We start from the raw sequence: 22,116 nt of genomic DNA on the forward strand, positions 1-22,116 counted from the left end.
GTAATGGGTTATTACTTCTTTGATAATTTCAAAATTGTTTGAGGAAATATTTAGATATTTAAAACTAAATAAAATTGAAATAAAATAAACAAATTCCAAATTGCCCAAAAAGGAAAAAAAAAAGAGTTTTTTTAACAAAATTGCCACATTTGTTAACTAAAGTTGTGGGTTCTACCACATTTGGTTAGGCCTTTTCTAATGTACCACATTGTAAAAGTTGAATTACGTTTATAACCCGGGACGACGTTGTGGAAGGTTTGTGTAAACAAAGAATTAATTTGAATGTTTTGTCAATGTCTTGTCTATTCATATTTTCCTGTAAAAAGAAAAATTATTTGTTTCTTTGTTTTTTCATTGGGTGCATTTATTATCGATATCTCTCATCTCTCATCTCTCATCTCTCATACTCAACCCGAGAATGTTCTGTAATATTACTGTTCTCGGTCGCCGGAGTTTCCTATGCTCAACCAAAGTTGTCGGAGGCGAAGTTTGTAAGTTTATTCGATGTTTCCGGCAATTTTACCCAAACTTTTTTTTTTGCTGAATATGTTTTCATCACATCAGATTGAACTGCAACTTTAACGGTGGACCCTCATCGAAAATGGAAACTAACATTTCCGTCGGTGAGCAGAGCACAGATCTTGCACCAGCGTTAAGCGTTCCTTTTTTGAAGAGTTGTACGAACCCTCCAATTGGGTCGATTCTCCGGTATTTTTTTGTCCTCCATATACATTGCTTCTTTGTTATTTGTTTCCTCTCAATCATTACGAATCGGTCTTCCCATATTTTTCCTGGGAAGTTGCAGATTGTGGTCCACCGTTGCAGATTGTGGTCCACGGTGGATCTCTCAATCATTACTAACATCAGAGATTGTGGTCCACTCACTGTGAAATACATCGAACTCCACGCACAAGGGTTGGGCTTTGGTAACCTCATGGAGCAGATGGTGGATGACATTAGAATGAGTTATGCAGTAGATGTCTACCAAGAATTTGTTGTCTATTTATGAATTTGTCCTACTTTATAAATGTTTTCGGTGTTTTCTACTATCAAGGCCTTTCTTTTCCCTTCTTCGAATTTGTCTTTCGAGGCTGTAACTTTTTTAAGTACTGCATTTTCATTTTAAATTTGCTTTAAGACTAGACCGTTATGTCTACTGATATTGTGTCCATCATTTATTTTGTGGTCCACATTGTGATAGTGATAACTTGTCTACGAGGTCATTTATTGTCCACTCATAATTAGGCTCGTCCACAAGCGTAATGATATCACTCAAGTTGCAATGCTAAACATAACATTTTCTCTATTGAATTATGAACTTATTACCATTAACTTTTCGAGTTCTCTATTATATAGTCGACATTTCCTATATTAAACACATTTGTCTACTTAAATACTTTTGTCTACTTAAATACTCTATACTCTTGTCTCATGACAAGTCTGGTTAAATACTCTTGTCTATCCATGCTTATGTTCTATACTCTTGTCTCCATTACAAGTCTAAACACTCTTGTCTACTTAAATACATTTGTCTATTAAATGCTTTTGTCTACTCTTTGGACTTCACAACTTTCCTCTCCAATGTCAAAAATTTATCTTTTTATACCTTTTCCAGATGGACAATAAATGTTACACAATGAACATACCAACTCGTTCTCATAAAATCTACAAATTTAAGTCAAAAACATCATAAATTCTTACTTACCTTCATCGTCGTCCACCATAAAAAACACACAGTTCGTCTTCTACTTGTTAACTACAAGAGCTTGTCCTTTTCAAACACCAAAATTCATTATTTTAAACGTTAAAATCTCTTGCTTCCTTTTACCCAACAATCCCCCCTTTGTCCACATTTAATGCCAATTCACGTTACCCATGTAATTAATGCCAAGTCCTAGGTAGTCTGTCCTCGCCCAACACCTATGTTTTCTTGCAGCCTCAGCTAATGGGGGTATAAGCGTCATTAAACTCTGTTAATTGGGTTTGACTAAACACACACATTATGGGCTTTAATGGGCTTACAAAAATGACATAAGAAGGAATAATGTGATCCATTTGGTTCACTTAAAATATCTACAAAGATATGGGAGAGTGGAGGTAGGTGAGACAAGATATACAAAAGAGCTTTCTAGAAAAAGTGAAAAACAAGAGAAACGAGACAGTTTTTCTTATTCTTCAAGCTTTCTTCTTCCTCCATTGTTGTATTGGTGATCCTTGTTCTTCTTGTGCGAAATCTGTAAACCAAAGACCAACATCACAAGTTAGTGGTGTGTGTAATCTCTCTTTCATATAGTGAAGCTTGAGAGCAAGAGTTCTCCCCCGAGACGTAGCGGTTATCCGTGAACTCGGTGATCAATTCTTGTGTGTTGTTTCTTTTACAAGCAACCATTCTTACTCTTTAACTCAACAAGTGGTATCAGAGCGCCAGACTTGGTGTAAGGTTGTTAAAGAGGTTCAAGTCTAGGGTTTGAAGGAGACTTACAAAATGAGCAACACTCGGGTCGAGGTGGACAGGTTTGATGGAACAGGTGACTTCTCCTTGTGGAAGGTCAGAATGTTGGCTAACTTTGGTGTCCTAGGCCTGAAAGAGATCTTGAATGATGAACAGCTGCTAAAAGACCCACCTACTGTAGAAGCAGAAGCTACAACAGCTCAACAAGACTCTCAAACGGGCACAAGTGGAGGTTTTGGGTTGTCTCCAAGTGTTGATCCTGTAAAGTTTGAAAAATCAGAGAAGGCCAAAGATCTTATAGTACTAAAAGTTGGAAATCAAGTACTAAGGAAGATCACACATTGTGAAACAGCAGCAGCCATGTGGTCTACTCTAAACATGTTATACATGGAGACTTCTTTACCTAATCGCATCTACTTACAGCTTAAGTTCTATACTTTTAAGATGACAGATTCTAAGAGTATAGATGAGAATGTGGATGATTTTCTTAAGCTAGTTGCGGACCTGAACAACATAGGAGTGGAAGTTACAAAAGAGGTTCAAGCAATCATGTTGTTGAGCTCACTATCTGAGAGGTATGATCAACTCAAGGAGACTCTGAAGTATGGTAGAGATACCTTGAGGTTAAATGAAGTCATAGGGGCTGCAAAATCAAAAGAAAGAGAGTTAATAGAAAGTGGAAAGCTTTCAAAATCACAAACTGAAGGTCTGTACGTTGAAACAAGGGACATATTTGAGAAGAGATCTGAAAGAGGAAAAAACAAACAAGGGAGAGGACGATCTAAGAGCAGAGGTAGATCAAAGTCAAGGCCGAAGTACAATAAAAACAACAAGGGCTGCTTCATTTGTGGAAAAGAAGGACATTGGAAGAGAGAATGTCTAGAAAGGTCATCAAATAAAGCTTCTAGTTCAGCTAACATTGCAACAGAACCCAAACAACCACTAGTGCTAACAGTTAGCACTCAATATACAAAGGGAGAATGGGTTATGGATTCTGGTTGTAGTTTTCACATTACACTAGACAGGGATTCTCTATTTGAACTACAAGAATTTGATGGTGGTAAGGTGTTGATGGGTAATATGACTCACAGTAAAGTAAAAGGGATTGGTAAGATTAAGATCATAAATCCAGATGACTCTGTAGTCATATTAACGGATGTGAGGTACATGCCTACAATTGGAAGGAATCTCATTTCATATGGTCAATTAGAGTTGAGCGGATGCAAGTATGAAGGAGAGGATTTTGTAGTCACTTTCTACAAAAATGGGCAAAAGGTTATCTCTGGAAGATACAAAGATGGGTTATACTATCTACAAGGAAAGGTAGTAAAAGGAGAAGTTTCAGTGGCAAAACCTGTAGCTAACATGACTAGCATATGGCATTCAAGGCTAGGTCATATGAGCATGAAGAAGATGAATGTTCTAGTGAAGGAAGGTTACTTACCAGAGAAAGAAGTTGGTAAGCTAGACTTTTGTGAGAGTTGTGTACTTGGAAAATCTCACAAGCAAAGTTTCCCAACTGCAAAGCACACCACCAGAGGTATATTAGATTATGTACACTCTGATCTCTGGGGATCTCCTTCTACTCCAGAAAGTCTTGGCGGTTGCAAGTATTTTGTAAGCTTCATTGATGATTTCTCCAAGAAAGTATGGGTGTATTTTCGGAAGACTAAAAATGAAGCATTTCACAAGTTCAGAGAATGGAAAGAAGTAGTTGAGGATCAAACGAGGAAGAAGATTAAGTTCCTAAGGACTGATAATGGTCTAGAGTTCTGTAATACACAGTTTGATAACTTGTGTAAAGAAGCGGGAATTACAAGGCACAGAACATGTACCTATACACCACAACAAAATGGTGTATCAGAGAGGATGAACATGACCATTATGGAGAAATTTAGAAGTATGCTTTCTGAGACAGGATTGGGTCAAGAGTTTTGGGTTGAGGCTACTTCAACAGCAGTCTACTTGATAAATAGAACACCAAATTCATCTATTGGTTTCAAGCTACCTGAGGAGGTGTGGACAGGTACAAAACCAGATTTGAGTCACTTAAGAAGGTTTAGATGTTCAGCTTTTGTCCATGTTACTCAAGACAAGATAAGTCCAAGAGCAGTGAAAGGAATTTTCATGGGATATCCTTTTGGTATTAAAGGATATAGGGTCTGGTTACCTGAGGAACAGAAATGCACAACAAGTAGAAACGTGATGTTCAATGAAAATGAGTTGTTCGAAGACACCTTGACATATACAAGTGAAAAGAAAGAAGAAGCTGATAAAGCTTTAAGAAAACTGAAGAAAGCTGGAAAAAAGAGTGTCTTTCAGCAACAATCTTGTCAGAGGTCCTTCTACCAGTTATTCTGATTTGGATGAAACATCTTCTCAAGGTGGAGAAACATCTTCATCAGAAAGTTCAGAAAGCTCAGGAAGTTCAGAAGAATCAGAAGTGAATGAGGAAGCTGTTGGATTAGAAAATGAACAATCTTTGGATGATTATGTGTTGGCCAGAGACAGGAAAAGAAGAAGCAACATCTGACCTCCTTCTAGATTTGAAGATGCAGATTTTGTAGCTTATGCTTTGGCAGCAGCAGAAGACTTGGAAACAGAAGAACCTAAGTCTTATGAAGAAGCTATGAAAAGCAGTAAAAGAAAGCAATGGGAAAATGCAATGAAAGAGGAGATGGATTCTCATAAAAGGAGTCATACTTGGGATCTAATTGAGAAACCTGAAAAGCAGAAACTGATTGGATGCAAATGGATCTTTAAATTAAAGTTAGGCGTACCAGGAGTGGAGAAACAGAGATATAAGGCCATGCTAGTCGCTAAAGGTTTTGCCCAACAAGATGGCATTGATTATAATGAAGTGTTTTCTCCAGTGGTTAAACATGTTTGCATCAGATCAATGTTGTCTATTGTGGTTAACATGGACTATGAATTAGAGAAAATGGATGTCAAAACAGCTTTTTTTGCATGGAAATCTAGAAGAAAGGATTCTAATGAGTCAACCAGAAGGATTTGTGCAACAGGGAAGTGAAGACAAAGTCTGTCTGTTGAGGAAGTCTTTATATGGTCTAAAACAGTCTCCTAGATGCTGGAATCAAAGGTTTGATAAATTCATGAAAGATCAACAGTTTGAAAGGACTAGTAGAGACCCATGTGTCTACATGAAAGACACCCAGACGGATCAAGCTGTTTATTTGTTGCTCTATGTGGATGATATATTGATGGCTTCAGGAAGCATGGTTGTGATTCAAAATCTCAAAAACAAGCTGAAAAGTGAGTTTGAAATGAAAGATTTGGGAAAGGCTTCAAGAATTCTGGGTATGGACATCATCAAAGACAGAGAGAAGGGAGAATTGATTTTGTCTCAGGGAAAGTACTTAGAAAAGGTGTTGAAAGTCAGATTTGATGCAAACATGTTTCATGGAAAGTACTTAGAAAAGGTGTTGAAAGTCAGATTTGATGAAAAACCTTCAATGCAAAACTTAGAACTCTTCTTGAACGTCAGATTTTGAGTGTATGAGCCCTTTACTGCTGACCAACGTTCAAGAAGAGTTCTAAGTTTTGCATTGAAGGTTTTTCAGATTCAGATTATGCAACTCAGTCACAAGGTTTGTATTTAAAGTTGGTGGAAATACAGTTTCATGGAAATCATGTTTGCAATCAATTGTGGCTCTTTCAACCACTGAGGCAGAGTACATGGCGCTGAACGAAGCAGTAAAAGAGGCTCTTTGGTTGAAAGGTATGTGTTCAGAATTGGGGTTTAAGCAAGATAGTGTTCAGGTTCATTGTGAATTCAGTTTATCACGAAAGAACAAAGCATATAGACACTAGATTCCATTTCATCAGGGATATAGTGGCACAAGGTGATGTTGTTCTACACAAGATTCACACAACAGCAAACCCAGCAGATTTCCTAACTAAGACGGTACCTGGCCAGAAGTTCCAGTTCTACTATGAGCTTCTCAACATCCGGTGAACAGGAGCAGTGGCCACATGTAACTCCAACAGTCTCACAAAACAAGGTAAAATAAGATGAGTTTGTTTTGTGAGAAGTACTCAAGTGTCAGGATTGAGTAAGGAATTAAATTGGAGTTGGTGGTTACCTGTTAAGTACTGGAACTGTGTTGGAGTTACAAGTTCCAGGTGGAGTTCCTGACAAAAACAGTTTAAAAAAAACTGTGTTAGAGATCAAGTGTCGTGAGATTGAAGAACTCACTCAAGCAGATTGACTCAAGGAAGTTAATAACCTGAAGTTGCTGGAAATTTATGTTGGAAGGGACTCTAGTTTCAGGTGGAGTCACAAAAAAAAAAAGGAGCTGGTGAGAAAATTACTTACCAAAGGTTGAACATGATCTCAAGAGAGAAGCAATGAATTGTGCTGGTGATGACAAGGTGGAGCTCATCACCTAAAATGGTTTCAAATTGAAACTTTTAAGTTTCAAAATTTCTGCAAATCTCCAAAGATCCTAGTCTCTAATTATCACAGTGAAGAGATAAGAGATAAGAGATAGAGATTAGATGTACCTGGGAGTTGGAGAGGAAGCAATGATGAGATTCAAAGGAGAAGCCTCATCGAAGGAGCTGCGTTTCTTTGATTGAAGAAGATGAAGTTGATGTCTCAAATTCACGGAGGAGCTAGAACGCCGAGAATGATTGAGCATAAACGCAGCTGGAGTTGATTGCCGACGAGAACAATGGTGTTAGCCGGAGAAGGGAGAGTTCACCGGAGTAGTTCGCCGGAGGAGGCAATGATCCGGTGACATTGAGCAGCTTCACAAAAGGACAAAGGGAAGAGATTGGTTTCGGTGATGTCGATGTCGTTGGTGTGTGGTGTTTTTCAAAAGGTGGAGATTTGTTAATTGGGTTTGACTAAACACACATATTATGGGCTTTAATGGGCCTGCAAAAATGACATAAGAAGGAATAATGTGATCCATTTGGTTCACTTAAAATATCTACAAAGATATGGGAGAGTGGAGGTAGGTGAGACAAGATATACAAAAAGTGCTTTCTAGAAAAAGTGAAAAACGAGAGAAACGAGACAGTTTTTCTTATTCTTCAAGCTTTCTTCTTCCTCCATTGTTGTATTGGTGATCCTTGTTCTTTTTGTGCGAAATCTGTAAACCAAAGACCAACATCATAAGTTAGTGGTATATGTAATCTCTCTTTCATATAGTGAAGCTTGGGAGCAAGAGTTTTCCCCCGAGACGTAGCGGTTATCCATAAACTCGGTGATCAATTCTTTTGTGTTGTTTCTTTTACAAGCAGTCATTCTTACTCTTTATCTCAACAAACTCATTGTCAATATGGTACATTAAAAAAAGTTTTGAAGATGTGGTAGAATCGAAAACTTTTATAGCCAACGTGGTACATTTAGTAAAATTCCCTTCAAAAAAAACAAAATAAATCCGTGCAACACACCGAACTTCACCTAGTTTTGGATATTTGTCAATTGTCACAAGAAGATTACAAAATCGGACCTACGAGAAAAAAAAAGAAGGACCTTGTGATGATAAACTTAGGGCCTTTCCATCATCAAAATGGGCTACAAAGCCCATTAAAAATCGGATTTTGTGGACTCACTTCAGTGCGCATCAGTTAAATCTGTATAGTTTGTTTGTCATCTTCCTTTTTCATCCATCCATGGCTCTGAGTAATTTTGTTGTGCTCTTCAGTTTGACTTTACAACTCCTCTTCCTTTTACTTGGTGTTTCATCCGAATCACCATGGATCACCGGAGATGTGAGTCAAGTCTCGAAGAAGTACCTCGAATTAGCCAAGAGTCCGGAGGTCTTCGATCGGATGGTGAGAATCAGAAGGAAAATTCACGAGAATCCTGAGCTTGGTTACGAGGAATTCGAAACCAGTAAACTCATTAGGTCGGAGCTTGACCTTATCGGAGTTAAGTATAGGTATCCCGTAGCTACCACCGGTGTTATTGGTTATATCGGCTCCGGAGAACCACCGTTCGTTGCTCTGAGAGCTGATATGGATGCTTTGCCTATTCAGGTGTAGTTACCAAATTCCCAGAATTGATTCGATACATTTTAAAGTCTTTGATTTTAATTCTTGTTGATGGAATTAGATTAGGGGCTTGCTTGATCATAGGTTTGATTATACATACACTAGTACCAATGTACCATTCTCTAAAGTAATGAAGATGATGTTGATGGAATTAGATTAAACTACTTGCTTGATGCCTTGATCAGAGGTTTGATAATGATTACACATACACTAATACCAATTTCTTAGGTAATGAAGATGATGAAGGGTTATAATATTGTTTTGAATTGATTCTTGAACTTAGGAAGCTGTTGAGTGGGAGTATAAGAGCAAAAATCCTGGGAAAATGCACGCTTGTGGACACGATGGTCATGTTGCTATGCTTCTTGGTGCTGCTAAGATACTTCAAGAACATCGCGGCGATTTGCAGGTCTCTATGCATTTCCTGCATTTGCCCTTTTTAAAATACTTTCATGAGTAACATTGGCCTAATACATTTCATTTCTTTGTGTGTTTTTTTGGTTAGGGAACTGTGGTGCTTATCTTTCAGCCAGCTGAGGAAGGTTTACGCGGAGCTAAAAAGATGATAGAAGAAGGAGCGTTGAAGAACGTGGAAGCTATTTTCGGGTTACATCTTACCAACCGAGTTGCCTTTGGCAAAGCCGCTTCACGTGCAGGTCCCTTGCTGGCTGGAGCTGGATTCTTTGAGGCTGTAATCAGTGGGAAAGGAGGTCATGCTGCCATCCCTCAGCATACGATAGATCCTGTTGTTGCAGCTTCAAGCATTGTCCTCAGTCTTCAACACTTGGTTTCACGTGAAACTGACCCTTTGGATTCAAAGGTTTCATTTTTTTACTCTTTGATCTCATCATACCTGGTCTTGGTTTTCTAGAACACATTTGTGTGTTCCTCTTCAGGTGGTCACAGTGTCTAAGGTTCATGGTGGCAATGCGTTCAATGTCATCCCTGATTCAATCACCATAGGAGGAACTCTTCGAGCCTTTACCGGGTTTAGTCAGCTTCAACAGAGAATCAAAGAGGTGACGCGATCCATGATTGTGCCTTAATGAATTTTTGTGGTATTATGCTTTACCATAGAACCAATACCCGGTTGCAACTTTTGATTCTAGGTGATTACCAAGCAAGCAACTGTCCATCGGTGCAATGCATCTGTGAATCTAACACCAAATGGCAAAGAACCGTTACCACCAACAGTGAACGACATGGACTTATACAAGCAATTCAAGAAGGTGGTCGGAGACTTGTTGGGTCAAGAAGCTGTTGAGGAAGCACAACCGTTGATGGGATCAGAGGACTTCTCAAAGTTTGCAGAAGTAATCCCTGGCCATTTCTCCTTCCTGGGAATGCAAGATGAGACCAAAGGGTATGCGTCATCTCATTCACCACTCTATAGAATTAACGAGGATGTGCTTCCGTATGGTGCTGCAATCCATGCATCGATGGCTGTACAGTACCTCAAAGAGAAAGCTTCTAAAGGTTCTGCCACAGGCTTTCATGACGAACTTTGAATTTGTCTAGATAGTTCCAGACTTGAGTTATTTTGGCTCGTTCATATTTCTTAGTAATAGTAAAAGTCACATTCCACGGAAATAAATGTTATTTGCAAAATTCTTGTCAAACTATTTGTCGCATAATTCGATTTCAATTATGAGAGAAGTCATAGCAGAGCATTTGAAATCCAAAGAAGAAATCAGCAATTGCTGTGCTGTAATTGATTTGTGTAAAACTGTTGAGCAAAACAATAACTAAAAAAACTGTATTTCATAGCATAGAATCAAAACATAATAGTTAAGTGCCAAAAGAAATTAAACGAAGAAGAACAAAGATTCCCAAAGTTACAAAATAGATTTTCCCAGCTTCTCTACCAAAACATACAAGTTCAGTGAGAGACAAAAGATTCTTTTCAAGCTTCTCTGCCAATCTATTTCTCAGAAGAGTTAGGTCCTCTCTTCTTTCCGAAACCAACAACTGCACAAATCAATTAACAAAGTGTAAACGATTTGTTAAGCAAAATCCATTTACAGATGATAGCTTCATTGGTTCAACAAAACATTCTAAAGCAATTACCAATTCCCCAAAGCAATTCTCAGCTAAATTACGCAACAATGCAAGAGACTTAATCCAATAAAAAGTAAAAGTATCGAGATCGGGAATATTACCGGCGGTGACGAAACGGCGGTTGTGCTGCATACGCTTGTGAGCACGACCTCTGGGCTTCTTCTTCTTATCTTGCTTGGCAACCTTGGGTGTTTGTCCTCTAACCTTACCGGCACGAGCCAAAGATCCATGAACCTTTCCTGTAAATCATTGACAAAAAACACTCACTGTTAAACAGATCCCGCATCAGAAGAAAAAATAAACAAAATGAAGAAGTTTTCCGAGGCTTTACCCATGATTGATTTGCTTTTCTTCTCTTTGTACTTCGGTTACCGACGACGGCTGCGAGAAGCTGAAACGAGTGAGTGCGTAAGCTCAGAAATTAGGGTTTCTTTAGATAAATGAATGTGTAATTTATATATTCCCTTGATGTTGTTCTATTGGGCCTTTTATTAGGCTTAGGCTCAATAAATAAATAGTAAGCCAATATGTAGTGGGCCTTTTTTTGACCAAAAAAAAGGCAATACTTTAGATACGAAACAAAAGATTCAATCTTATTCGTTGGAATCTTTTGGTATTATTAAATTTCCAATTTTAACCCTGCAGAATCCTCTCAATAACAAAGACTCTGAAACCTCTTTTAGGGTTTTATTATCTCAAATCGCGACGCCTCCCCAAAATTTCGTGCTTCAGATTCCGAAGATCAAAAACAATGGCTGATGAGATTGTGCCACCGGCGAACGAGTTAGCCGCCGTTGCATTGGGTAACGATGGATCCACGGTGAAGAGAGCGGAGTTTTCTAACCGTGTTCTGATTAAATCGATTCTAGGTCGACCTGACGGCGGAGCTACACTCGCCGGTCAAAAAGTTCGAATCGGCGGTTGGGTTAAAAGCGGAAGGGAGCAAGGGAAAGGGGCTTTTGCTTTCCTTGCGGTGAACGATGGATCTTGTCCAGCGAATCTTCAGGTTATGGTTGATTCGTCTCTTTATGATCTCTCTAAGTTGGTAGCGACGGGAACTTGTGTGACTGTTGAGGGAGTTTTGAAGCTTCCTCCGGAAGGTAAAGATAAGCAGATGATTGAGCTTAGCGTTGAGAAGGTGATTGATGTGGGAACGGTGGAGGCTAAGTATCCGCTTCCTAAGACTAAGTTGACTCTTGAGTTTCTCAGAGATATGCTTCATCTTCGTCCCAGGACTAACTCGGTAATACGTCTTACTTCTTTCACTGAGATTGATTCAAACTTGTTAATATGTCTCTCTGTTTGATTTGTATCACTGAATAAGTTGACTTGTGAAGATCTATACTTTATTGTTTGACCTCTGAAGCTCTGAGTTTATACTGTGTGCTTATGGTGATATTTGTTATGATTTCAGATCTCAGCAATTGCAAGAATCCGTAATGCGCTTGCTTTCGCCACCCATAGTTTCTTCCAAGAACATAGTTTCCTTTACGTCCACACTCCGATCATCACAACAAGTGACTGTGAAGGTGCTGGTGAAATGTTCCAAGTAACAACCTTAATCAACCACACTGAGCAGGTTGAGAAGGATCTCATTGTTAACCCTCCACCCACCGAGGCTGATGTTGAAGCGGCGAGGCTTATCGTTAAGGAGAAAGGTGCAGCTGTAGCGCAACTGAAAGCTGCCGATGCAAGCAAGCAAGAAATTAAAGCTTCTGTTGATGAACTTACTATAGCAAAGGCGAATTTAGCTCAAGTTGAAGAAAGGTCAAAGCTTAAGCCTGGACTACCTAAAAAAGATGGAAAAATTGATTACTCCAATGATTTCTTTAGCCGTCAAGCTTTCTTGACAGTTTCTGGTCAATTACAAGTGGAGACCTATGCTTGCGCTCTGAGCAGTGTGTATACGTTTGGCCCTACTTTCCGGGCAGAGAACTCTCACACTACAAGGCATCTTGCTGAGTTCTGGATGGTTGAGCCTGAAATTGCTTTTGCTGATCTACAGGTAATATATACATATGGTATTCTTTTGTCTCTTCTTAATCACAATATAGCTGCAGTATCTTAGAAACCTTCTTTGAAATTTGTGTAGGACGACATGAACTGCGCAGAAGCGTATGTGAAATACATGTGCAAGTGGTTGCTCGAGAAGTGTTACGATGACATGGAACTTATGGCTAAGAATTTCGACCGGGGATGCATTGAGAGGTTACAATTGGTAGCCTCAACCCCGTTTGGGCGTATAACATACACTGAAGCAGTAGAGCTACTTGAGAGAGCTGTAGCTGAAGGAAAGAAATTTGAGAACAAAGTGGAGTGGGGAGTCGACTTGGCCTCAGAGCATGAAAGGTTTGTGATAATCCTTCATAAAAAAAACCATTCCTCAACTTTTTAAACACTTGCAAGAAATGGTTGCTAACCAAACATGTCTTTGCACTTACAGATACTTGACAGAGGTTATGTTTCAAAAGCCAGTTATTGTCTATAACTACCCGAAAGGAATCAAAGCTTTTTACATGAGACTTAACGATGATGGAAAGACAGTTGCTGCTATGGATGTCCTCGTTCCAAAGGTAATAATAAAACTCACCGTCTTCTTATATTGCCATTCAATCATTGAGGAAAACACACATCAACTGGCTATTTTGGTTATCTGTTTTCTTTGTATATCAGGTTGGAGAACTCATTGGTGGAAGCCAAAGGGAAGAACGATATGATGTCATCACCCAGAGGTGTGTGAAAGTGAAACCAATATTCAAATATTTGGCTCTAATTTTGGTTTCTTCTGTGATCGTTTATGAAGCAAAATCTGTTTTGTTTTTTTTTTTGTTTTTTTACAGGATCAAGGAGATGGGTCTACCAATTGAACCATATAAGTGGTACATTGACTTGCGCCGTTATGGAACAGTGAAGCATTGTGGATTTGGACTTGGCTTCGAACGCATGATTCTGTTCGCTACAGGAATTGATAACATCAGAGACGTTATTCCTTTCCCTAGGTATCCTGGAAAAGCTGATCTCTGATTCTTCTCTAGACATCTCTACAAACACAATTTCGTTTTTTATTAACTGGTCTGGTTTTGATAACCGACACGGTTTAGTTTATACTTTAAGTTGGTTAAATGAAAATTGTATGGTTTTTTGACTCTTTATTTTACTGGGTTTGTTCGATTATCCCGATTTACCAAAGTCAGTTAATACCACAAACTCTCTATTAATGATTGGACAAAACTATGTTGATAACAATTGGAAACCGAAAACTTTTCAATTTAAAGTTTTAGAATTAGATAATAAGAGAACAAAAGTCAATATGTACGAGTGGTTAAGGAGACAGACTCGAAATCTGTTGGCCTGCGCAGGTTCGAATCCTGCTGTTGACGTCCTTCTTTTATATGTCCATTTTTACCTCAAAAAGTCAAAACAGAGATCAACAGAGTAACGAACAAGAAAATGTATAGGTTTTGAGCTTTATTATTAACGATGAATAGGGTCATAAAAAAGATATCGATTGATGAGCAATTGCATTAAAAGAGTAGTAAACTTTGAAAATATAGATTCTAGTATTCTACCGGCAAGATTCTTTTAAGGAATTCCAATCCTGCATCTACACAAGTGTTTCACATGCTGGGTTTAGGGGACACTTCTTTGTTCCTGCTTTAGGTCCATAAACTGCAGCTACAAATTTTGTATCCCCTGAAAACAAAATGCAATTACCCAGTTGAAAATCCCCTGAAACATGGAGATTGACAAAAAAATGGTACCTTGAGTTCCTCCATCTTCTGTCCATCTCCATTGCAGCAAATTAATTACTCTCTAGCTCCTCTCTTAAGCCCTGATACGGGTCTGGTTAATATTAACGGTTCAGTTTAATTCAATCATGGTCTAAGTAATTGAAGTCCTGCTCAAGCTAAGGTTCTGCTAGAGGCGTCGATATTTATAATCACATGATCTTCTAGGGTTTTGTCTCTTGTTGCTCGGTGTCAATGTGGCATTGTTTGTATCTCACGCTATTCTTTTTTTCCTTCTTTAATATTATTTTTTTCAGGTTCGGAAAGACCAAAGTATGACGATTGTAATACTCTACTATCTTGGGTTTGTGACAGGATTATTAAACCGGTTTGGTTCGCTAAACGGTTAACTCAGATTAGGGCTTCTATTTGTATGCCTTTGGCTAGTTACGTTGAAATGAGTGTTCAAGAAAGCGGTTTAGGCAGCCGTTTAGGCGCCGTCTAGGCGCTAGGCGTTCAGCAGACGCCTAAATGACCGCCTGAACCGCTTTAAATTACATTAATTTAATTTTAATATATATATTTTTGATTTTTAACTACATATATTTAAATTATTAAGTTTTATATCAGTATAAATAATTATAAATGTTTATATGTGGTTAATATAACTTAAATAAATGTATTTTTTTACTTTTGTTTATAATTTTTATATATTTTTATTTTTCTAACATATATTTATACATAATTATATATATTATGTTTTATGTTGTAAACGCCTAAACCGCCTGAAAACCGTCTAGACCCCGATTAGGCGTTCTAGGCGCTAGGCGCTAGGTCACCGCCCAAATACCGCCTAGCGCTTTCTTGAACACTGGATGAAATCAATCAGCAAAAATCAACATAAACAATCTGCTTCAATCTCTCTTCTTTGTCTCATCATCATCATATCATCTTCACTTACAACCATCAAATCCAGTCCTTGGATCGAAGCGATCCTTCTACCTCAGTGCCTTTTCTTAGATTAGTGAGATCCTAAGGCTGTATTTGCCTTTTCTCTTGGTGAGATCCTAGATTAGGGATTTTTTATCCAACAAAACCTGTGAACAATATGTCGCAAATAAGTGAGTTGTCTGATGATTTGCTCGTTAAGATATTATCGTTCCTTCCAACAAAAGTTGCTGTCTCAACCAGTGTTTTGTCGAAACAATGGAAGTTTCTTTGGATGTGATTGCCTAAACTTGATTTCGATGATTACAGAGATATTAATCATACAAAAAAGTCTTCACTTCTGATGTATCGTTATGAGAATCTGCCATTACACAGAGCGCCGATCCTAGAAAGCTTGGTCCTCAAGTTTCGTTTTAAATCCGAGAATATTAAACAGTGGGTTGGAATTGCAGTTTCTCGCCGAGTGCGCGAGCTAAGTATCAGCTATTTGTATGTATGGGATGTTAATTCTCAGGTATTACTGCCGTGTAGTTTGTATTCATGCACAACGCTCGTGACTTTGAAACTTGAAGGCAAGAACATTCTTGTGGATGTTCCTCCAACGGTTTGTCTCCCTTCCTTGAAAATTTTGCAACTTCTCCGTGTGACATACTCGAATGAAGATTCTCTCCCGCTGCTTCTATCCTTCTGCCCTGTTCTTGAAGCTCTGAGTATTAACCGAGGCTATGATGACAATATGAGAGCTTTAGTTATTGATGTACCCTCCTTGCGGTGTTTATCTTTAAATATAAACGCTGAATGTTCTTCTGATGATGGGTGTGTAATAGTTACCCCTTCTTTGAAGTCTTTCTATGTTGTTGATACTAGAAGTATATGCTCCTATTTGGTTGAGCGTATGCCTGATCTTGAAGAGGCAAATATCTTTGTTAAGCAAAACCCCGAGAAGCTTCTCGTATCAATCACATCTGTCAAACGTCTTTCATTACAAGTAGACTTCAACAGTAAGGAAGAGGTAAGCTGTTTTCCATCTATAAACTTCCAAGTTTTCATCAATTGCATTATATTTTACTTATATATAGTTTAACCCTATATCTGTAAGCGTTTTCACGTGTACAGCTCGGGTATCATAATGCTGGTATTGTCTTCAATCAGCTTGAACATCATAAGCTATGTATAATCAACGAGTATTGGTCCAAGTTACTTGTCCGGTTGCTCAAAGATTCACCTAAACTCCGAGTCCTTAATCTCGACGCTTCTGTAAGTTTTTATTGATATAAAATTTATCAGTATGAAAGCGTATAGTTTACTAATCTTATCTATATCCTATTGTTGTCTCAGAGTTATATACAATTTGGCAACTTTCAACCGAACATTGATTTCCACGAGTTGCCTAGTCTTGAGGGGAGCTCTGTTCCTAAATATTTTTTGAAGACTCTTGAAACTTTCGACTTTGTAGGGTACAAAGGAAGACAAGAAGAAAGATATTTCTTGAGTATTATCTTAAATTATGCTCGTTGCTTGACGCACAGTACTCGTCAATTTTGGACTGATCATTTTATGTCGCAACGTAGAAGAAACTTTGGAAATCATCAAAGTGTCGGTATATTCGATTATGGTTTTTAAATGTTTGTTTTTGTTGTCCAAGAATTAGATATTTAACTGTAGATTTTGGACTTGCTTTCAAAAATAACTATTGCCTTCTGATCATTTGGTTGATAAATTATATCGCCTTGTATCACCTACAATTTGTATGTGTATGCCTTGCGACACAACTCTCTTTTCAAAGAAGAGAACCAAATCAGGTTTTTGGAACACCCGTCTCCTTATGCTCAAATATTGTCGTAAAATTCAAGTTTGAAAGCTTAAAAGGTCACCTCATCTCCTGACTCGAATCAAACAGTCTTGACTCTTATTATGCTTCTTAGAAAAAAAGTTACAAATCGAAAATTTGATGTTGTCTTTTCGTAAGGAGTCAAAAAGGTAACTTGACCCAACCCAAATCCGTCTAGGTTCCATAATTATGTAAACCGATCTGAGCACGCATATGGGTGTATTTTCCTGCTCATAACATCTTATAAAAATTTGACGTTTGCACACGCTACACTACAAAGCCAAAGAAGAACTAAAAATATCAGATTCAACTCAATTCGATAAAAATTTGAGATTCTTAGTTGTCACATAACATACACAACACTGCTTAAGTTAATAATACTACTCATTGATGTTGTTGTATTTGAATTAACCGTCAAACACACAAATGTACATGTCTTTTGTAGTTTCATCTCAATCTCATACTCCAGTTTCAAATTTTCCTAAAATCAAACAAGAGTCAAAATAATTAGTCTAACGAAACCAGTAATCAGTAATCACATATGGTCACAGAAGATTCAAGCTAACAAAAGAAACAATGTCAGTCATGATTTAATACCAAATATCTAGTAAGTGAGGTTCTTAACATAAGAATAAAATTAAAACTACATTGGTATCATATTAGTAAGTCCTCCCTAATAATGTAATTAAACCTTTATCTTCCGGGTCGGATCCTTTCAATAATGAGGTAGTACTAATTGATAGAGCTTCACCTAGGCCTAAAGCCCACCAAAGGTTTATATATTTATAAGCGACTTCCTTCTAGGTTTTTGTTCTGTTCCTTAGTTGTGGCTTTGTTTTCGCTTGTTTTGGTTTGGTTTCTGACAAATCCTTTTAGTCTGTTTCTAACAAAAAATATGGCCAACATCAGTGACTTGTCTGATGAATTGCTGATTATGATATTATCGTATCTTCTAACAAAAGTTGCTGTATCAACTAGCGTTTTGTCCAAACGGTGGAAGTTTCTTTGGAAGTGGTCGCCTAAACTCGAGCTCGATGATTACCCTAACACCATTGATGATTTCAATCTTTCAAAATCTTCATACCTTTTTCAGTATTTTATCTACAAGAATCTGCCATTCTACGGAGCTCCCATCATAGAAAGCTTGCGCGTCAGGATACGTCTTAGAACACTTCAAAGTAAGGATTTCGAATCGTGGGTTGGATTCGCAATTTCTCGTTGTGCGCGTGAGCTAAGCATCAGCTATCTTCCTTTCTATAAAGAACATAAAGTGTTATTCCCAAGTAGTTTGTATACTTGCAAATCGCTAGTCACTTTGAAACTCGAAGGCTTCAAGATTCTTGTGGATGCTCCCCGGAAGGTTTGTCTCCCTTCCTTAAAAACCTTGGAGCTTCGACATGTGAGATACTTAAATCAAGATTGTCTTCGTCTGCTTCTACAAAGTTGTCCTGTTCTTGAAGATTTGTTTATTCATCGAGTTGGATGCGACACATTGCTAGGGTTAGTTGTTAATGTCCCTTCCTTGAAGCGTTTATCTGTACATATAGACTCGACATGTTCTATTGGTGCGAGTATCATAGTCACACCTTCTTTGAAGTATTTCAACTTTGAGGATTACAAAGTTGAAGATTGTTATTGTAAAGGATTCTCCTATTCTATTGACCATATGCCAGAGCTTGAAGAGGCTAATATCGTTGTTCTGAGAAATCCTCAAGATCTTATCGAATCAGTTATATCTTCCAGACGTCTTTCATTACGCGTAGCATTCAACTCTGCGGAAAAGGTAAGCCTTTGTTTTCAATCTCAAATTATTATATTCTCTTGAGTTTGAATCCTTTGTTTATTATGTGTGTGTGATGTGTGCAGAGTGTGTATCGTGATGGCATTGTCTTTAGTCGGCTGTAAAAGTTAGAGCTGTTTATATGCAATGATGATTGGTCAAAGTTACTTGTCCAGTTGCTCAAAGATTCTCCTAATCTGCAAATCCTCAGTCTCATTGTTGATGATGTAAGTTTCTTCGTTGATTTGTTTTGTAGTTCTAAAAGCACGATGTGGTGTACGTAGTTTTAACTCTTTATGTTTAATCTCAGAGTAAGTCACGTTTTTTGGGTTATAAACCGGTTAGCTGGGACAGCTCCGTTCCAGAATGGTTTTTGAAGAGTCTTGAAACTTTCACGTTTGAAGGGTACAAGGGAAGACAAGAAGAGAGGGATTTCTTGAGTTTTATCTCCAAACATGCTCGTTGCTTGAAATCTACATCAATCTTGCACGCATGATCCATGTTATATGCTCCCTTAAAAGAGTCATTGTATTCGTTTAAGGATGTTTCTGCTTGTTTAATTATAGATGTGGAAATTGCTTTCAAACAAAAATTGTGCCTTCTTGTCACAAGATACTGTCCTTACTCCTTAGAAAGAAGTGAAAGGTCAGGACTTTTAAATCAATCACAGCAACAAAAGAAAAAAACCAGCAAAACTTGTTCTAGTGTGAATCTCTCAATCATCCTCTTTAATAACCTTACTGCCAAGTCCATTGAGTCCTTCTGTAGGGATTTCAGCAACAGTGACAAGGGAGAAGAGATTTCTCTTACGTGCATAACACGAATCTTGGTGGACCTCTGTTTCCTCTGCTCCAGATTCACTTGGTGAAAACTAAAAGAAATTCATAAGAAGACTGGCCCAGTTCGAGGCCTNGAAAGCGTATAGTTTACTAATCTTATCTATATCCTATTGTTGTCTCAGAGTTATATACAATTTGGCAACTTTCAACCGAACATTGATTTCCACGAGTTGCCTAGTCTTGAGGGGAGCTCTGTTCCTAAATATTTTTTGAAGACTCTTGAAACTTTCGACTTTGTAGGGTACAAAGGAAGACAAGAAGAAAGATATTTCTTGAGTATTANTCTTTGAGTCTTTGTCGATTCATCTTACCCTCTCTCGATTCTTAATTAGTTCACAAACACTCGCTCTTACTCAGAGTTGAAATGGCTTTGCAATTCTACGGGAGCCTCCACTAAGTCAATCACCTGAAATTTCTAGGTTTTGTTTTTTGGTTCTCTGTTGTGGCTTTGTTTTCACTTTTCTACTAATTTGTTNCTGATCATTTTATGTCGCAACGTAGAAGAAACTTTGGAAATCATCAAAGTGTCGGTATATTCGATTATGGTTTTTAAATGTTTGTTTTTGTTGTCCAAGAATTAGATATTTAACTGTAGATTTTGGACTTGCTTTCAAAAATAACTATTGCCTTCTGATCATTTGGTTGATAAATTATATCGCCTTGTATCACCTACAATTTGTATGTGTATGCCTTGCGACACAACTCTCTTTTCAAAGAAGAGAACCAAATCAGGTTTTTGGAACACCCGTCTCCTTATGCTCAAATATTGTCGTAAAATTCAAGTTTGAAAGCTTAAAAGGTCACCTCATCTCCTGACTCGAATCAAACAGTCTTGACTCTTATTATGCTTCTTAGAAAAAAAGTTACAAATCGAAAATTTGATGTTGTCTTTTCGTAAGGAGTCAAAAAGGTAACTTGACCCAACCCAAATCCGTCTAGGTTCCATAATTATGTAAACCGATCTGAGCACGCATATGGGTGTATTTTCCTGCTCATAACATCTTATAAAAATTTGACGTTTGCACACGCTACACTACAAAGCCAAAGAAGAACTAAAAATATCAGATTCAACTCAATTCGATAAAAATTTGAGATTCTTAGTTGTCACATAACATACACAACACTGCTTAAGTTAATAATACTACTCATTGATGTTGTTGTATTTGAATTAACCGTCAAACACACAAATGTACATGTCTTTTGTAGTTTCATCTCAATCTCATACTCCAGTTTCAAATTTTCCTAAAATCAAACAAGAGTCAAAATAATTAGTCTAACGAAACCAGTAATCAGTAATCACATATGGTCACAGAAGATTCAAGCTAACAAAAGAAACAATGTCAGTCATGATTTAATACCAAATATCTAGTAAGTGAGGTTCTTAACATAAGAATAAAATTAAAACTACATTGGTATCATATTAGTAAGTCCTCCCTAATAATGTAATTAAACCTTTATCTTCCGGGTCGGATCCTTTCAATAATGAGGTAGTACTAATTGATAGAGCTTCACCTAGGCCTAAAGCCCACCAAAGGTTTATATATTTATAAGCGACTTCCTTCTAGGTTTTTGTTCTGTTCCTTAGTTGTGGCTTTGTTTTCGCTTGTTTTGGTTTGGTTTCTGACAAATCCTTTTAGTCTGTTTCTAACAAAAAATATGGCCAACATCAGTGACTTGTCTGATGAATTGCTGATTATGATATTATCGTATCTTCTAACAAAAGTTGCTGTATCAACTAGCGTTTTGTCCAAACGGTGGAAGTTTCTTTGGAAGTGGTCGCCTAAACTCGAGCTCGATGATTACCCTAACACCATTGATGATTTCAATCTTTCAAAATCTTCATACCTTTTTCAGTATTTTATCTACAAGAATCTGCCATTCTACGGAGCTCCCATCATAGAAAGCTTGCGCGTCAGGATACGTCTTAGAACACTTCAAAGTAAGGATTTCGAATCGTGGGTTGGATTCGCAATTTCTCGTTGTGCGCGTGAGCTAAGCATCAGCTATCTTCCTTTCTATAAAGAACATAAAGTGTTATTCCCAAGTAGTTTGTATACTTGCAAATCGCTAGTCACTTTGAAACTCGAAGGCTTCAAGATTCTTGTGGATGCTCCCCGGAAGGTTTGTCTCCCTTCCTTAAAAACCTTGGAGCTTCGACATGTGAGATACTTAAATCAAGATTGTCTTCGTCTGCTTCTACAAAGTTGTCCTGTTCTTGAAGATTTGTTTATTCATCGAGTTGGATGCGACACATTGCTAGGGTTAGTTGTTAATGTCCCTTCCTTGAAGCGTTTATCTGTACATATAGACTCGACATGTTCTATTGGTGCGAGTATCATAGTCACACCTTCTTTGAAGTATTTCAACTTTGAGGATTACAAAGTTGAAGATTGTTATTGTAAAGGATTCTCCTATTCTATTGACCATATGCCAGAGCTTGAAGAGGCTAATATCGT

The 22,116-nt window shown here is 37.8% G+C and overlaps 3 protein-coding genes, 1 long non-coding RNA gene, 1 other non-coding gene and 3 pseudogenes across 6 annotated transcripts; 6 read left to right on the forward strand and 2 right to left on the reverse strand.

Annotated features, from left to right (window-relative positions):
- Positions 2,021-7,266, reverse strand: LOC109130641. 2 transcript variants are annotated; one of them, XR_002036603.1, is made up of 7 exons: positions 6,977-7,266; positions 6,789-6,858; positions 6,556-6,604; positions 6,382-6,461; positions 2,957-3,095; positions 2,483-2,711; positions 2,021-2,234 (listed from the first exon to the last, which is right to left on the reverse strand). It is a non-coding gene; the product is annotated as an uncharacterized LOC109130641 (long non-coding RNA). The 2 variants fall into 2 exon arrangements; XR_002036604.1 differs by lacking the exon at positions 2,957-3,095.
- LOC104761728 (IAA-amino acid hydrolase ILR1-like 2) lies at positions 8,070-10,136 on the forward strand. The gene is made up of 5 exons (XM_010484841.1): positions 8,070-8,461; positions 8,760-8,885; positions 8,982-9,296; positions 9,373-9,495; positions 9,586-10,136. The coding sequence occupies exons 1-5, from the start codon at positions 8,096-8,098 to the stop codon at positions 9,982-9,984; spliced, it is 1,329 nt and encodes a 442-aa protein (XP_010483143.1). The 5' UTR covers positions 8,070-8,095; the 3' UTR covers positions 9,985-10,136.
- On the reverse strand, positions 10,212-10,973 carry LOC104761727 (40S ribosomal protein S30-like). Its single transcript, XM_019240507.1, has 3 exons — positions 10,866-10,973; positions 10,636-10,773; positions 10,212-10,444 (listed from the first exon to the last, which is right to left on the reverse strand). Exons 1-3 carry the CDS (start codon positions 10,867-10,869, stop codon positions 10,398-10,400), a joined length of 189 nt encoding a protein of 62 aa, XP_019096052.1. The 5' UTR covers positions 10,870-10,973; the 3' UTR covers positions 10,212-10,397.
- Positions 11,210-13,723, forward strand: LOC104761730 (asparagine--tRNA ligase, cytoplasmic 1). Its single transcript, XM_010484842.2, has 6 exons — positions 11,210-11,777; positions 11,949-12,539; positions 12,627-12,883; positions 12,978-13,107; positions 13,208-13,266; positions 13,375-13,723. The coding sequence occupies exons 1-6, from the start codon at positions 11,286-11,288 to the stop codon at positions 13,556-13,558; spliced, it is 1,713 nt and encodes a 570-aa protein (XP_010483144.1). The 5' UTR covers positions 11,210-11,285; the 3' UTR covers positions 13,559-13,723.
- On the forward strand, positions 13,839-13,914 carry TRNAS-CGA. The gene has a single exon. It is a non-coding gene; the product is annotated as a tRNA-Ser (tRNA).
- Positions 15,371-16,512, forward strand: LOC104763525 (annotated as a pseudogene).
- LOC104763526 lies at positions 17,937-19,317 on the forward strand (annotated as a pseudogene).
- The window catches only part of LOC104763528, a 4,723-nt pseudogene continuing 3,923 nt past the window's right edge, over positions 21,317-22,116 (forward strand).

The sequence above is a fragment of the Camelina sativa genome, chromosome 18 (assembly GCF_000633955.1).
Source record: "Camelina sativa cultivar DH55 chromosome 18, Cs, whole genome shotgun sequence".
Lineage (NCBI taxonomy): Eukaryota > Viridiplantae > Streptophyta > Magnoliopsida > Brassicales > Brassicaceae > Camelina > Camelina sativa.

What these genes read in the sequence shown, in the direction of transcription:
- LOC104761728 (XM_010484841.1), top strand. Translation starts at nt 8,096, where the DNA reads ATGGCTCTGAGTAATTTTGTTGTGCTCTTCAGTTTGACTTTACAACTC. An exon ending in AACATCGCGGCGATTTGCAG is followed by an intron (nt 8,886 to 8,981) that starts GTCTCTATGCAT and finishes TTTTTTGGTTAG; the next exon opens with GGAACTGTGGTGCTTATCTT. An exon ending in CTGACCCTTTGGATTCAAAG is followed by an intron (nt 9,297 to 9,372) that starts GTTTCATTTTTT and finishes GTTCCTCTTCAG; the next exon opens with GTGGTCACAGTGTCTAAGGT.
- LOC104761727 (XM_019240507.1), bottom strand. An exon ending in CCGCCGTTTCGTCACCGCCG is followed by an intron (nt 10,445 to 10,635) that starts GTAATATTCCCG and finishes TGATTTGTGCAG; the next exon opens with TTGTTGGTTTCGGAAAGAAG.
- LOC104761730 (XM_010484842.2), top strand. Translation starts at nt 11,286, where the DNA reads ATGGCTGATGAGATTGTGCCACCGGCGAACGAGTTAGCCGCCGTTGCA. An exon ending in TTCGTCCCAGGACTAACTCG is followed by an intron (nt 11,778 to 11,948) that starts GTAATACGTCTT and finishes TTATGATTTCAG; the next exon opens with ATCTCAGCAATTGCAAGAAT. An exon ending in TTGCTTTTGCTGATCTACAG is followed by an intron (nt 12,540 to 12,626) that starts GTAATATATACA and finishes AAATTTGTGTAG; the next exon opens with GACGACATGAACTGCGCAGA.